This window comes from Notolepis coatsorum (assembly GCF_963971535.1).
Source record: "Notolepis coatsorum genome assembly, chromosome: 2".
NCBI lineage: Eukaryota > Metazoa > Chordata > Actinopteri > Aulopiformes > Paralepididae > Notolepis > Notolepis coatsorum.
The window spans coordinates 55,149,318-55,164,317 of record NC_140166.1 but is presented as its reverse complement, the minus strand read 5'-3'; the positions used below and the strand labels follow the sequence as shown (position 1 = coordinate 55,164,317).

Here is a 15,000-nt window from a genome sequence, read left to right as displayed (position 1 = left end):
GTAAAATAGAAGTAAAAATAGAGGTCACAGTGTTCAGTATAGACATATCTACAATGTTCAATGCGGTATGGTAACTGAGTTACCATACAATATACAATATACTATGCAATGTACTAATATACAATACTATATAGTGCAAAGCAGAAATGGGATGAGATACAATTTAGGTACAATTTACAGTAAGGTGTACGAGTTGTAGTGCAAATCCTTTACCAATAAATATAAAGTGTGTTTAGGTGATCTAAAGTGTGGAGAGTGGGTGCTGCAGTGTGTTGTTTGTTTAAAGTGAGTGTGTGCGTGTGGATGTTTGTGCTGTGTGCATTTGATGGTTGTTGCATAGTGTTTATTGTTCGTTGAGCAGCCTGATGGCCTGGGGATAGAAGCTTCTTCTGAGTCTTTCTGTGCTCGCCTTGAGACTCCGGTATCGCTTGCCTGACCGCAGCAGTTCAAAGAGGCAGTTGTTCGGGTGGCTGGAGTCCTTGATGATTCTCTTAGCCTTACCCCTGCACCGCTTGTTGTAGAGGTGTAGTGTCTCCTATAGTTAAATCACCTCTAGTTGCTCTTGAGCCTTCATGAGAATCAGGTTGTTTTCTCACCTCTATCTGCTGTTGAGCCTTCATGAGAATCAGGTTGTTTTCTCACCTCTATCTGCTGTTGAGCCTTCATGAGAATCAGGTTGTTTTCTCCCCTCAGGTGTTGGTTCTCCTCCTGGAGCTTAATGATGTTGTTCTTAGCGATGGCCAACTATATATACACACACACACACAGAATCTTTTTTTTTTTTATCCACTTTTTCTCTTTTTCTCCCATCCCAATTCCTCTGTGCTAATTCTCCCCTCCCCTGTCTTGAACGTTGCTCGCATATGCCCCCCACTGGCCAGTTGTAGGGAGGATAGAAGCCTTGCATCACATGTCCCCTCCGGTACATGTGTAGGCAGCCAGTCACTTCTTTTCACCTGCCAGCGCGGACTCTCATTGGCGAGGTGTAACGTGTGGGAGGCTCACACTACCCCCACTACTTCCTGTCTCTGCTGTGCAGGCGTCCCCCAACCGACCTGTAGGAGTCGCTGTTCACAACGTCCAGACTACCACCCATCGACTTCCCACCCGCTAACTCTGCCAATTGAGTTAGTATGACGGCCGGCCCAAGCCGGAGGCAACGCCGACAGCCGGATTCGAACCCGGTGTCTCTAGCATTGGTGATCATATCATTCTAGATCGTATCATTCTAGATCCTCATCATATCATTCTAGATCCTCATTCTAGATCCTCATCATATCATTCTAGATCGTATCATTCTAGATCCTCATCATATCATTCTAGATCCTCATCATATCATTCTAGATCCTCATCATATCATTCTAGATCATATCATTCTAGATCCTCATCATATCATTCTAGATCATATAATTCTAGATCCTCATCATATTCTAGATCCTCATCGTATCATTCTAGATCCTCATCATATCATTCTAGATCATATCATTCTAGATCCTCATCATATCATTCTAGATCATCATCGTATCATTCTAGCTCCTCATCATATCATTCTAGATCCTCATCGTATCATTCTAGATCCCCATCATATCATTCTAGATCCTCATCATATCATTCTAGATCTTCATCATATCATTCTAGATCCTCATCATATCATTCTAGATCATATCATTCTAGATCCTCATCATATCATTCTAGATCCTCATCATATCATTCTAGATCATATAATTCTAGATCCTCATCATATCATTCTAGATCATATCATTCTAGATCCTCATCATATCATTCTAGATCCTCATCATATCATTCTAGATCCTCATCATATCATTCTAGATCATATCATTCTAGATCCTCATCATATCATTCTAGATCATATCATTCTGGATCCTCATCGTATCATTCTAGATCATATCATTCTAGATCATCATCGTATCATTCTAGATCATATCATTCTAGATCATCATCGTATCATTCTAGATCGTATCATTCTAGATCCTCATCATATCATTCTAGATCATATCATTCTAGATCGTATCATTCTAGAGCCTCATCACATAATTCTAGATCATATCATTCTAGATCCTCATCATATCATTCTAGATCCTCATCATATCATTCTAGATCCTCATCATTCTAGATCCTCATCACATCATTCTAGATCCTCATCACATCATGCAGAGTTCGGGAGTAAGTGCGGAAAAGTGACTATAGCTTGGCCGAGAAAGTTGTGTCGTTGGCAAACAAGAAATATTTTAACAGCTCGCTGGCTCTCTCGCTCTCTCTCTCTATGTTCAATGATTTAAAGTAGCCAAACGTTACACTATAAATACTAACTTAAATAAACATTTAATTTCATTATCTGACATATTAAAAAATCATTATGTCTGCTATAAGCCATTATCCCTTTGTGCGTGTGTGTATGCGTGTATCCCATGTTTTTGTTTTGTTTTGATAGTATTTACTGAGGATGGCCAGATAATGTTGATATTTAAACTTAAAAAATAATACTACCTGCAGTGGGAAACTAACAAAGTAGCAGGTACCAAAAGCGAGTCGAGTCAAGTGGGTACCATGCAGTGGAAAAGCGGCATAAGAGAATACTTCATAATGTTTCATGCAATTCAAAAGTAAATATATATATATTTAATACACATGATGCACACACACCTTTACAGTGTTATGTTTACCAGTAGTGTAACTGAGGGGTACAATTCCCTGACTGTATTGTTAAGTATGGTATTATTAAACCACTACCTCTTGTACTTTAACTTCTGGCCATCCAGTACATGATATAAATATGATGAACACTTTCCCACCTGATGAAACGAAGTCCACACAAATGTACAAATCGAATATTTAATATAGCAAAAGGTATATACAACGTTCACTTGTTTACACTTATGATTTGAAATGCACTTGTATGGCAAATGAGTATTCGTAGGTAAATCAACATTGAATGTCCAATCTCTGGTTACGCAGGGAGTAAGTATACAACCTGGTTCTTTAGGAAACTATAGCGATGGTACTTAAATGATTATAGCTGGATACACTAAGGGGGGGGGGGTCCCGCTGGTTGTAAGACAGTAGGAGGGGGGGGGTTAGAGAAGCCGCTGGCGGTATCCCATCTGGCCGACGATTTCTTGGGAGAATTCAAAGTCTTGAACACGGTGCCCACAGAACCTCGGTCCGCAGACGAATACAGCTGGACCCTCTGGTGGACGGTAGCTGCCGGTCCACAACGGAGAGACGCGAGGCGACCTCACTGGTGTAGAGCGCCGTCTCACCTGGACTCGTCTCCGGGGGGTAGTTCCAACACTCCGCAGTGTTGGCCGTTATCCATGGAATAATCAAAGCACCCAAAGCATAATCCAAGCCGTGGAAGGCTCGCCGTCGTCCGGGTAGAGTAATCCAATGTACAGGTCCAGTCGCCCTGGCCCGGAGCTCCTCGGATGCAAGCACCACTAGTGGTCTGCCCAGCCTGGTTAAGACTCCAGATAACGTCAGGAACGATGGGGGTACTGATAACTTTATAACTCTAACCGAACGATGCACCATACATAAATAGACTATTATTAGCTTAATAGAATACGTCCAACTCGACGGTATAGTGCCAAACTATGACAATTCAACTATTAATCCACACGATATCTCAATGCCTATTCTGAGGCCAAGTAGGCCTTACTGCACCACACGTGCGTCGTGGGTGAGGCTTCGCGTCTGTTACTCGGTTTTGGAGGGTAAAGAACTAATGGACTAAAAGAAAGTTCTACTTTACTTGCGCCATATATATATGCGCTGTGAACAAATAGTACCATTCGTATTTCGCCAGACGTATTCCTACGCGGAACCGGGCTTGCCACGACATGTTGGGCGGCACGATTGAACTTGAACCTAGGGGTATGGCTGCTGGCGCCAGGTTCTCGTCCAATGGTAGAATGAAACTATTATGGGCTGTTTAGTAGACTAAAGGGATATTCAGTGCATATTGTACAAGGAATATACAGGGGATATCAAACGATATACAAATACTATTTAAATATATATATATAAATAAATATATATATTCGGTTTAATCTGATCCTTCACAACAGCCGCCCCCTAATTAGTCCCACCTAATTAGCTAAGCAGAGACAGATTAACCGCACTGTCTACCACTCAAGGTCCGCTGTAAGGGTCAGTCAACTCACAAAGTCATGGGGTCATGGTCATCATCGATAGTATCTGGGAGTCGGGGCAGTTCTATTAGCCTCGCCACGGGTCGTGTGTAAGTGTGCCCTTGGACGAGTACTTCAGCTGCTCGGACCTTGCCGTCGGCACCGGTGATCACTTTGCTTACGCGGCCAGCCGGCCACATAGCTCTGGGTAGTGACTGGTCGATAATCATGACGACTGTTCCTTCTGTCAAATTGTCTCTCTCTTTTACCCACTTCTGGCGGGTCTGTAGAGACGGTAGGTAGTGGAGTAGGAAGCTGCTCCAAAACTTGTCAGCTAGTACTTGACTGTACCTCCACATTCTTCGGCCGTTCGCTTCTTCAGGCCTGTACATTGTCTGGGGTAGCGCGGGGTCCAGCCGCCCCATTAAGAGTGTGTTGGGGGTGACTGGGTCGACATCTGCTACATCACTGGAGACGTAACCGAGGGGCTTTGAGTTCAATACTCCCTCGATCTCCGTGAGGACTGTCATTAGGACTTCTTCCGCCACAGTCTGGGCCCCAAGCACGGCGTACAGGGCTGTCTTTATAGAACGTACTTCTCGTTCCCAGGTTCCACCGAAGTGGGGTGCGTTCGGGGGATTAAACTGGAAGTCAATCTGGGATGGAGCTAGGTGGGTCTTAAGTTCTGGGCCCATAGCTTGGAAGCTCTCTCTCAGCTCTCTTTCTCCGCCTTTGAAGTTTGTCCCGTGATCAGACAACAATGTAGACGGTTTTCCTTTCCGTGATGTGAATCTTCGGAAGGCCATAAGGAATGAGTCTGTGCTCATGGTCGGAAGGAGCTCGATATGTATCGCTCTGGTGGTCATGCATTTGAATACAATACCCCACCGCTTCTCGGTTCCTCTTCCTCTCTTTATATACAACGGGCCAAAACAGTCCATGCCTGTGGAGTGGAATGGCTTGTCGCTGAGTCGGAGGCGACAGGGGGGTAGGTCAGCCATCCGTGGTATGCTGGGCTGCGCGCGCCACTTTCGGCAGTCTAGACAGGTTCGCTGGAAGCGTCGCACCGCTTCTCTTCCTTGAAGTATCCAATAGCGACGTCTGATCTCCGCGAAGACTCTCTCTGCTCCTGCGTGGTGTACATCCTCGTCGTATTTCTTTATGATCAGCTCTGTGACCTTGTGTCGGCTGTTCAAGACTATCGGGTACTTAATGTCATCCGGTAGATCGGGGGCTCTCCGCAGGCGACCACCCACTCTGATGAGATTATGGGCGTCACTCTCGGGTGCCAGGTGGAGCAGTCTGCTGTCTGATGGGACGGGCTTTCCTCCCTGTAGACAGTCTAGCTCATCGGGGAACGAGTCTCTCTGGGCTCGTTGTAGTAGAAGAAGTTCTGCTTCTTCGTAGTCAGCTGCTGAAATGTCAGTGGTGGACTGAATCTCTGGGTGGTGCCACAGGAATGTCCTCTGCTGCGCACTCTCTAGGGTAATGCAGTCATCTATGTTGGGGTCTGTGGAGGCGACTGTGCTCAGTCCACAGAACATAGGTTTCTTGTTCTCAGCCTCCTCGTTACTTGCTTCCCGTGGGGTGGGCGTAGGCCACTCTTCTTCCGGGAGCTTGAGGAATTCTGGTCCGTCACTGTAGATGTTGCGACGGGTGAGGTCATCCAGAGACATTCCCCGGGTGATGACGTCAGCTGGGTTGTGTTTGGTGTCCACATACCGCCAGCTCGCTGCTTCTGTCAACTCTTGAATCTCGGTGACTCTGACTCCCACGAAGACTTTGTATCTGCATGAATCAGACTTGATCCATGTGAGTACTGTCGTGGAATCTGACCACAAGATTGTTCTGTGCACCGGAATGGTGAGTTCACGTTGGATTAACGTGGCTAGATGCGCTCCTGCTAGGGCTGCGCAGAGCTCCAGACGCGGGATAGATTGTTGCCTTCGTGGGGCTACTCCTGAGCGAGCCAGGATGAAAGCAGCGTGTATCTCTCCCTCCTTCTCTCGGGCACGCAAGTAGGCCACCGATCCACAGGCTACTTCGGAGGCGTCGCTGAAGACGTGCAGATCAATCCCGCACGTCTCCGGCCTCACTGTGGATGGGAAGCAGCCGCGGCGTATGCCGACGCCTGGGAGCGAGCGGAGCTCCGTCTCCCACTCTCTCCATGTTGAGGCAAGGTGTGCGGGTATTGGGCCGTCCCAGCCCTGGTCCTTGTCCCACAGTGCTCGTACAATCATCCTTGCCCTGGTGGTGTAAGGTAGAATACATCCCAACGGGTCATATTGTCTGGCGAGTGCTCTGTACACACTCCGTCTGGTGGTCGGTGTCGCCGTCGACCTTCCCTGCTCTGTCAGGGGTTTGTGTCTATAGTGGAGCGAGTCTGTTTTGAAGCGCCAGACTAGTCCTAGTGTCATTTCTTGGGCTTCTCCTGGGATGGTCGCCATCCAGGTCTCGCTGCTGGCAGCCTTGTCCGCGGGGGAGAGGCTGCGCAATACGTGCGGGTCACTGCTGGCCCACTGCCTGAGATCAAAGCCGCCTTTGATCAGGGAGGCGCGTAGCTTGATTAGGAGAGCCTCGGCTTCTTCTTGAGTCGAAACGCTTTGTAAACAGTTGTCCACGTAGAAACTGTTCTTCACACTGTGTCGGACCTCTTCATCTGCTGTTGGGTCCTCTGCGACGTGTTTCTGTAGTGCAAATGTAGCACAGCACGGGCTGCATGTGGTTCCGAAGGGGAGTACTTCCCACTGGTAGATGGCTGGGTTCTCATCTCCGATCCTCTCTTTCCATAGGAACCGCAGCAGGGGCTTGTCCTCCTCCACTAGTCTCACCTGCAGGAACATCCCTTTGATATCCCCGCTGATAGCCACCTTGTCCTGGCGGAAGCGCAGTAGCACGCCTAGTAGGGAGGGGCCGAGTGTGGGGCCGGGCAAGAGCTCTTTATTCAGATTTTGGGATCCGATCTGGTAGCTGCAGTTAAACACAATGCGATCCTTGCCGTTGTGGTGGACCTTGTGATGCGGCACGTACCATGATTCGGTCGTCTGATCGGCCTCTTTAATGTCAATCTTTGTTACGTGTCCCGCTGTGATTAGCTTCTCAATCTCAGCGCGGTACACACGCTCTTGAGCGGGGTCTTTGGCTAGGCGCCGCTCTGTGTTCAATAGATAGCGCTCCGTGGCGTCTTTCTTTGCGTGAAAGGTGGGCATTCCCTCTCGCCTCAGGAGTGGAGTTGCGTATCTCATCACTCCGCCGACTGTGACTCTCTTTGTCCCTTGCTCGAGTAGGTTGATGGCGTAAATGTCTTCTTTAGAATGAATATCTTTCTTTTCGTTCTTAAAGGGCATTGTCTCTAGTGTCCATAGCCTCTCGACATGCTGCAGGAGAGTGGTGTCTTCTTCTGTCGTTCTGGAGTGGAGGCAGCTAGTGGCTGCTGTTCGGTTGAGAGATTTAGCGAGGGGGCCTTGTAGGGTCCACCCTAGGCGGGTCTCGACTGCTGCAGGACAGCCTCGGGGTCCTGTATGGACCCGGTCAATCGGGACTATGAGTTCTGCATGGTCGGAGCCTATCAGCAGGGTCGGGGTAGCGCCGTCTATGAGCGGGATAGGTAGTTGTCGCAGGTGCACATATTTATCCATCAACTTGGCGATAGGGTAGGTGTACTGCGATAGTCCTATTTCTTGGCTGGTGAAAGCATTTGTAATCCTATACCGTCGCTCTGGCTGCCCGTTTGCTGCGATAGTGAAGGAGACATTCTCGCCCTTTATCGTCTTTAAATCTCTTCTTATTGTCCGAATCGTCATTTCGTTCTCGCTCCCCCGCAGTCCCAGCTGGGCCGCAGCGGACGCGAGCAGAAGGGTCTTCTCTGACCCGTCATCAAGGACGGCGTAAGTGTCCATGACCTTATCTTGGTAGCTCAATGTCACACGGACTACCTTTAAGAGCACTTTGGCGCCGCTGCTGCTGGCGGGGTCAATGTACATGACACTTGCCTTGGTGCCGCTCAATGGTGCAGGTGAACTCAACAGTGACAAGACTGAACTCCTCACCATCGGCACCAAAACCACCCTCACCAGATCCGGACCCATCACACTCACCATCAACGACTCCACCATCACCCCCTCCCCCCTAGTCCGCAACCTTGGTGTCCTCCTTGACCCCACCCTCTCACTTGACCCCCACGTCCGCTCCATCGTGAAAACATCCTACTTTCACCTCCGCAACATCGCAAAAATCCGTCACTGCCTCTCCCCCCCCGCTGCTGAATCCCTCATTCACGCCTTCATCTCCTCCCGCCTGGACTACTGCAACTCCCTCCTCACTGGTATCACCTCCCGCTCCCTCCATAAACTGCAAATGGTCCAAAATTCAGCCGCCCGCCTCCTCACTAACACCCGGTCCCGCGAACACATCACTCCTGTCCTCCACTCCCTCCACTGGCTCCCGATCAAACACCGCATTAACTTCAAAACACTACTCCTCACCTTCAAAGCCCTCCACAGCCTGGCCCCCCCCTACCTGACTGATCTCCTTCTCCCCTACCGCCCAACCCGTTCCCTCCGGTCCTCCTCCACTGCCTCCCTCACTGTCCCGACATCCAAGCTTAAAAACTTCGGAGATCGGGCCTTCTCTCGCACTGCACCCCGACTCTGGAACTCCCTCCCCCAGTCCATCAGAGACTCCCCTACACTCTCCACCTTCAAAGCTCGCCTCAAAACCCACCTGTTCTCCCTTGCCTTCAACCCCCCCCACCCCTAAACCCCCCCCTCCCCTCCAACCTGATCGATATGTCTCTAGTCTTTTTTTTGTGCCATCAGGCTGTCTCCCCCGTTCCCCCCATGGTCTCATGTTCCTTTGTTTTTGTTTCTTTGTTGTTTTGTTTTGTTTCTTTGCTTTCGTCTCTTTGTTTGTACCCCTGCTCCCGACTACTGTCAGCGACTTCGGGTTATTGAGAAGCGCTATATAAATTAAATGAATTATTATTATTATTAAGGCCGTCTTCTGTTACTTTCGTGTAGTATATCTAGATGGGCTCCGTCGCACCGACTGCACCTTTTCTTTAGGCGGCATTCGGCTGCCATGTGTGGTCGCGCACATCGGTAACAGCGCCTGTTGGACTTTATCCATTGACTCACTTCTTCTGCATTCATCTTTGTGAATAGGTCACATTGTGACAGCCAGTGTTCTTTCTCACAGTAGGGGCACGCCATCTTCCACTTCTCCTTTCTCGAGGGGGTACTGTGGCTCTTACTGCTCGGTACTGACTCTGATTGGTGCATGACAGTCACCGATCTTCTTCCATCATTTATTCTCCTGGGTCCCTCTCTGGAGCTTGGCGTGCTCCGCCCGAATGTATCCAGTCGTAAGCTGCTGACTTCTCTCGCCAGGAAGTCGGCTAGATCAAGGAGGGATGGTTCGGGGCCGTTAGGATCCCGGTAGTCTCTCTGCCGCCTAAAACGCTCTTGTCTTGCGGGTGGCAGCTTCTCCAAAATCCTCTCGACGTTAGAGTTGGCGTATAGCTCATGCATGCCCTTTTCCCGTTGCGCTCCCAGCATCCCTACCAGGGGCTGCACTTTGATTGACAGGTCGTCTAATGAGCGATTGTCTGTTGCTGGGGGTAGGCGATCAATATGCCTTATCTCTTGGATTACGTAATCCCATATACGTCCATATCTCTGGTCCAGCGCTGCCAGGGCCGCTGTGTATGGGGTCGTAGAGGTAGCATAGGCTAGCGCTATATTGTGCGCTCGCGGTACTTTCAGGTGCTTCAGTAATATTGCATACTTGTGGCGTTCATCAGCGACATCCACCATCATTGTCTCTAAGCACATCCGGAGCTCCGTGTACTGTGCTCGACTCTCATAGGCGAAGTCTGGAAACGACGGCGTGGCAATGTATGACGCCGTGGATGGCTGATACATCGGCGAGCGTTGGGGGAGAGACCTCCTAGGCGAGTCCCCTCTTGCGCCTCTCTGTGGGCTGGTACTGACAGGGTACCATGGCCCGCTGGTCCAGGTGCTATTCCTCTGGGCTGGTCGTGCGTCGTGCTCACCCGTGAATAGAGTCGGGGGTCTGTAGCGCAGCGCCGCGGGGGTATAGCCTGGGCTGTACTGGACCTCCTGGTCCGGTGGAGTACTGTGCTGTCGTCGGGCTTGGTTCTCCTCCTCTCCCTCTTCTTCCTCTATCAGGTCTTCCAGATCCTGTAATCGTTTATTTAGCTTCTCCGCAGTGTATGCCGCTCCTTCCTTGTAGCTGGGTCTCGCTTGGACCGGTCTGGGAAGGGGGTCTGCGGGGGGTATAGGCTCGGTCTGTTGGTCAAGTTCAGGGTCGCTTGCTCGGTTAGGAGACGCTGCCCTTGACTGTTGTCTCGACGAGTTCCTTGAACCCCTGGCGGAGGGAGAGGGTGTTGCCTTGCGGATCAGCTGCTCCATTAGCTGCGCTTGTAACTTGTCGCGCTCGACTTCGCGCTTGGTGAGATCTGCTTCTCTTTGGGCACCGGCAGCGGCGCGCTGGGCGTCGGCCCGGTCTCTTGCCATATTCTCTTCCGTCTGAAGGCGTCTCATCTCCAGGCGTGTGCGCTCTTCTTCGCTCCGTTGCTGTGCTTGGAGTCGGTCGCGTTCGCCCTGAAGTCGATCGCGTTCGGTAGAGGCTGTCAGGCTGACGAGGAACGCCTGTTGTAGCATCCTCTCCGCTTCGCTGGGGGAAGGCGGTTGTGGAGGTGAGCCGCTCCTGTGTGAGCCGCTCCTGGGTGTACTCGTTGGGGAGTCCTGGAGCTCTATTTCCTCGGCGCTCTCCTCCTCTTCTTCCGTGCAGAGTTCTCTCTCTGTAGGGTTGTCTTCCTCCCGGGGCTGGTCGGGGATTACTTCTTCGGTATTGGCGGGGGGTAAAGGCATGTCAGCTCCCTCCTGGTCCCCACCGTGAGCTTGGTCAGTTACATTAGGACCTACTAGGGCCTCTGTGGTCGGGGAAACCTGGTCGTTAAGGTCAGACATAATTTTACTTTCTACTTTTACCGCGTTTACCGTTTGTCAAAGGCTAGGTAGTTGACTGACAGCGTAATCCTCTAAGTACTGAGGTGGCTGTCGTCTGCGCCGCGGGCGTTCTACGTTAGGAGGACCGTTTCGTGGAGTGTTCATCATAGGCCATTTTAATATTAATAACACTATATTAATATTACACTAGTTACCCTCCGGCTCGAAGGACCAATTGTAACTGAGGGGTACAATTCCCTGACTGTATTGTTAAGTATGGTATTATTAAACCACTACCTCTTGTACTTTAACTTCTGGCCATCCAGTACATGATATAAATATGATGAACACTTTCCCACCTGATGAAACGAAGTCCACACAAATGTACAAATCGAATATTTAATATAGCAAAAGGTATATACAACGTTCACTTGTTTACACTTATGATTTGAAATGCACTTGTATGGCAAATGAGTATTCGTAGGTAAATCAACATTGAATGTCCAATCTCTGGTTACGCAGGGAGTAAGTATACAACCTGGTTCTTTAGGAAACTATAGCGATGGTACTTAAATGATTATAGCTGGATACACTAAGGGGGGGGGGGGGGTCCCGCTGGTTGTAAGACAGTAGGAGGGGGGGGGTTAGAGAAGCCGCTGGCGGTATCCCATCTGGCCGACGATTTCTTGGGAGAATTCAAAGTCTTGAACACGGTGCCCACAGAACCTCGGTCCGCAGACGAATACAGCTGGACCCTCTGGTGGACGGTAGCTGCCGGTCCACAACGGAGAGACGCGAGGCGACCTCACTGGTGTAGAGCGCCGTCTCACCTGGACTCGTCTCCGGGGGGTAGTTCCAACACTCCGCAGTGTTGGCCGTTATCCATGGAATAATCAAAGCACCCAAAGCATAATCCAAGCCGTGGAAGGCTCGCCGTCGTCCGGGTAGAGTAATCCAATGTACAGGTCCAGTCGCCCTGGCCCGGAGCTCCTCGGATGCAAGCACCACTAGTGGTCTGCCCAGCCTGGTTAAGACTCCAGATAACGTCAGGAACGATGGGGGTACTGATAACTTTATAACTCTAACCGAACGATGCACCATACATAAATAGACTATTATTAGCTTAATAGAATACGTCCAACTCGACGGTATAGTGCCAAACTATGACAATTCAACTATTAATCCACACGATATCTCAATGCCTATTCTGAGGCCAAGTAGGCCTTACTGCACCACACGTGCGTCGTGGGTGAGGCTTCGCGTCTACTCGGTTGGAGGGTAAAGAACTAATGGACTAAAAGAAAGTTCTACTTTACTTGCGCCATATATATATGCGCTGTGAACAAATAGTACCATTCGTATTTCGCCAGACGTATTCCTACGCGGAACCGGGCTTGCCACGACATGTTGGGCGGCACGATTGAACTTGAACCTAGGGGTATGGCTGCTGGCGCCAGGTTCTCGTCCAATGGTAGAATGAAACTATTATGGGCTGTTTAGTAGACTAAAGGGATATTCAGTGCATATTGTACAAGGAATATACAGGGGATATCAAACGATATACAAATACTATTTAAATATATATATATAAATAAATATATATATTCGGTTTAATCTGATCCTTCACAACAAGTAGGATGTTATAACATAGCTGATAATAAAAATGATTATTATTTTCTCACAGTAGTGTGTCTATATATAGTTTAGATGTTTACGTTCCTTAACAGGCTGCAGTTAGTTACCCACCTCTTCTATCAGCTTAGTGTTCGACTTCTCCAGAGAATCCACTCTGCCCTGCAGACCATGCACTGTAGAGCTGGAGAGAGAGGGAGAGAGAGGGAGAGATAGAGACAGAGACAGAGAGGGAGAGAGAGAGAGAGAGAGAGAGAGAGAGAGAGGGAGAGAGAGAGAAGAGAGAGAGAGAGACAGACAGACAGAGAGAGACGGACAGAGAGATAGACAGATGTATGCATTTATAAAACATCATCTACAAGGCCCCCATCTAGCATTACAACAGACTATAGGAGACAGAAAGACAGATGTTCTATTGGCCTTTCCCAGGTGAGAAGAGCAAAGAATATATTCTATTTGGTATATTCAGTGAGTACACATTCTATTTGGTATATTCAGTGAGTACATATTCTATTTGGTATATTCAGTGAGTACATATTCTATTTGGTGTATTCAGTGAGTACATTGCTTGCTGATTTCCCTCTTCCTATACTCTAAGCTCTTTGCCCCAATCTAGACCAAAGATTGAAATATGATTGGTCCAGGAGACGATCCAATCAGCCCTAAATAAATAAACAAAATTAAATATAGCACAATAGAATATAGTACAATTATAAGTAAAAAATTTAAATAGGAGTAGGGCATGGCAGACAGATGCAATGACGAGAGATAGTGACAAAAACAAAGGATGCAATGTGTCATGAAAATACAAATTAAGCAAGATCTATACATTACGAAGTAAACAAAATGCAATACGAAATAAACGTTATATTAAAGGTGAAAAATACTGTTATGTCTATGCCTTATTTCTGGTTTATTTCCCCCCTTCCTGATATTTGCCAACAGCGCTGTCAGGTGCAGACTGCTCCGCGAGCAAACTGCACTGGAGCAAATCAAGAGAAGATTGCACACCTGGGCATGGGCGTGTTTGCGCTAGTATCTCATCCTCGCAATATCTTTAGTGAATAGCGCGCAAAAGACGGAGCAGATACCATGTGCAAATCGCTCGCAGTTAAGGGTGCAATTAGCACCGTGCAATCCATCCTTTGTGAATTCGCCCCCCATGTTTCAACCACCTCCTATAATAGTGGGGGTCGCGGCTCTCTGACACCGTTATTTCTGGAGTCGCGGCCTGAAAACATTGGGAACCCCTGCACTGATGATGTCATCATCCTCGTCTGTTTAAAGGAACACTCCAACATTTTGGGAAATTAGCTTATTTAACATCTTCCCTGGAGTTAGACAAGAAGATACATACCTTTGTCGTCTCTGTGCGTGCGCTAGGCATCTGGAACGCCTGCACCGTTAGCCTAGCCTTAGCGTCATTCACTGGCATCTGGCATCACCTCCCGCATCACCTCCCGCTCCCTCCATAAACTGCAGATGGTCCAAAACTCAGACGCCCGCCTCCTCACTAACACCCGGTCCCGCGAACACATCACTCCTGTCCTCCACTCTCTCCACTGGCTCCCGATCAAACACAGCATAAACTTTAAAACACTACTCCTCACCTTCAAAGCCCTCCACAGCCTGGCTCCCCCCTACCTGACTGATCTCCTTCTTCCCTACCGCCCCACCCGTTCCCTCCGGTCCTCCTCCACTGCCTCCCTCACTGTCCCGACATCCAAACTCAAAAACGTTGGAGATCGGGCCTTCTCTCGCACTGCACCCCGACTCTGGAACTCGCTCCCTCAGTCCATCAGAGACTCCCCTACACTCTCCACCTTCAAAGCTCGCCTCAAAACCCACCTGTTCTCCCTTGCCTTCAACCCCCCCCCACCCATAACCCCCCCCCCCCCCCCCTCCAACCCGATTGATGTCTGTCTCCTGTCGCTCTGTCTTTTTGTGCTATCATGCTGTCTTCCCTGTTCCCCCCATGGTCTCATGTTCCTTTTGTTTTTGTTTCTTTGTTTTTACTTTGTTCCCAACTACTGTCAGCGACTTCGGGTCATTGAGAAGCGCTATATAAATAAAATGAATTATAATTATAATTATAATTATAATTATAATTATTATTATTATTATTATTATTATTATTATTATTATTATTATTATTATTATTATTATTATTATTATTATTATTATTATTATTATTAAATAGGTTACACATTTAGCCTAGTTCCCAACAGTCACGACAGTCATTTATT

General features: G+C 48.5%; 1 protein-coding gene across 1 annotated transcript in view; it reads right to left on the bottom strand.

Annotated features, from left to right (window-relative positions):
- rufy2 (RUN and FYVE domain containing 2) overlaps positions 1–15,000 on the bottom strand; it is a gene marked incomplete at its 5' end in the record, with an annotated part of 62,383 nt that overhangs the window by 44,851 nt on the left and 2,532 nt on the right. Inside the window, 2 exons of the mRNA XM_084308157.1 lie at positions 643–744; positions 12,869–12,938. Coding sequence (XP_084164283.1) covers positions 643–744; positions 12,869–12,938 — 172 coding nt within the window. The remainder of the gene's footprint in view (positions 1–642; positions 745–12,868; positions 12,939–15,000) is intronic.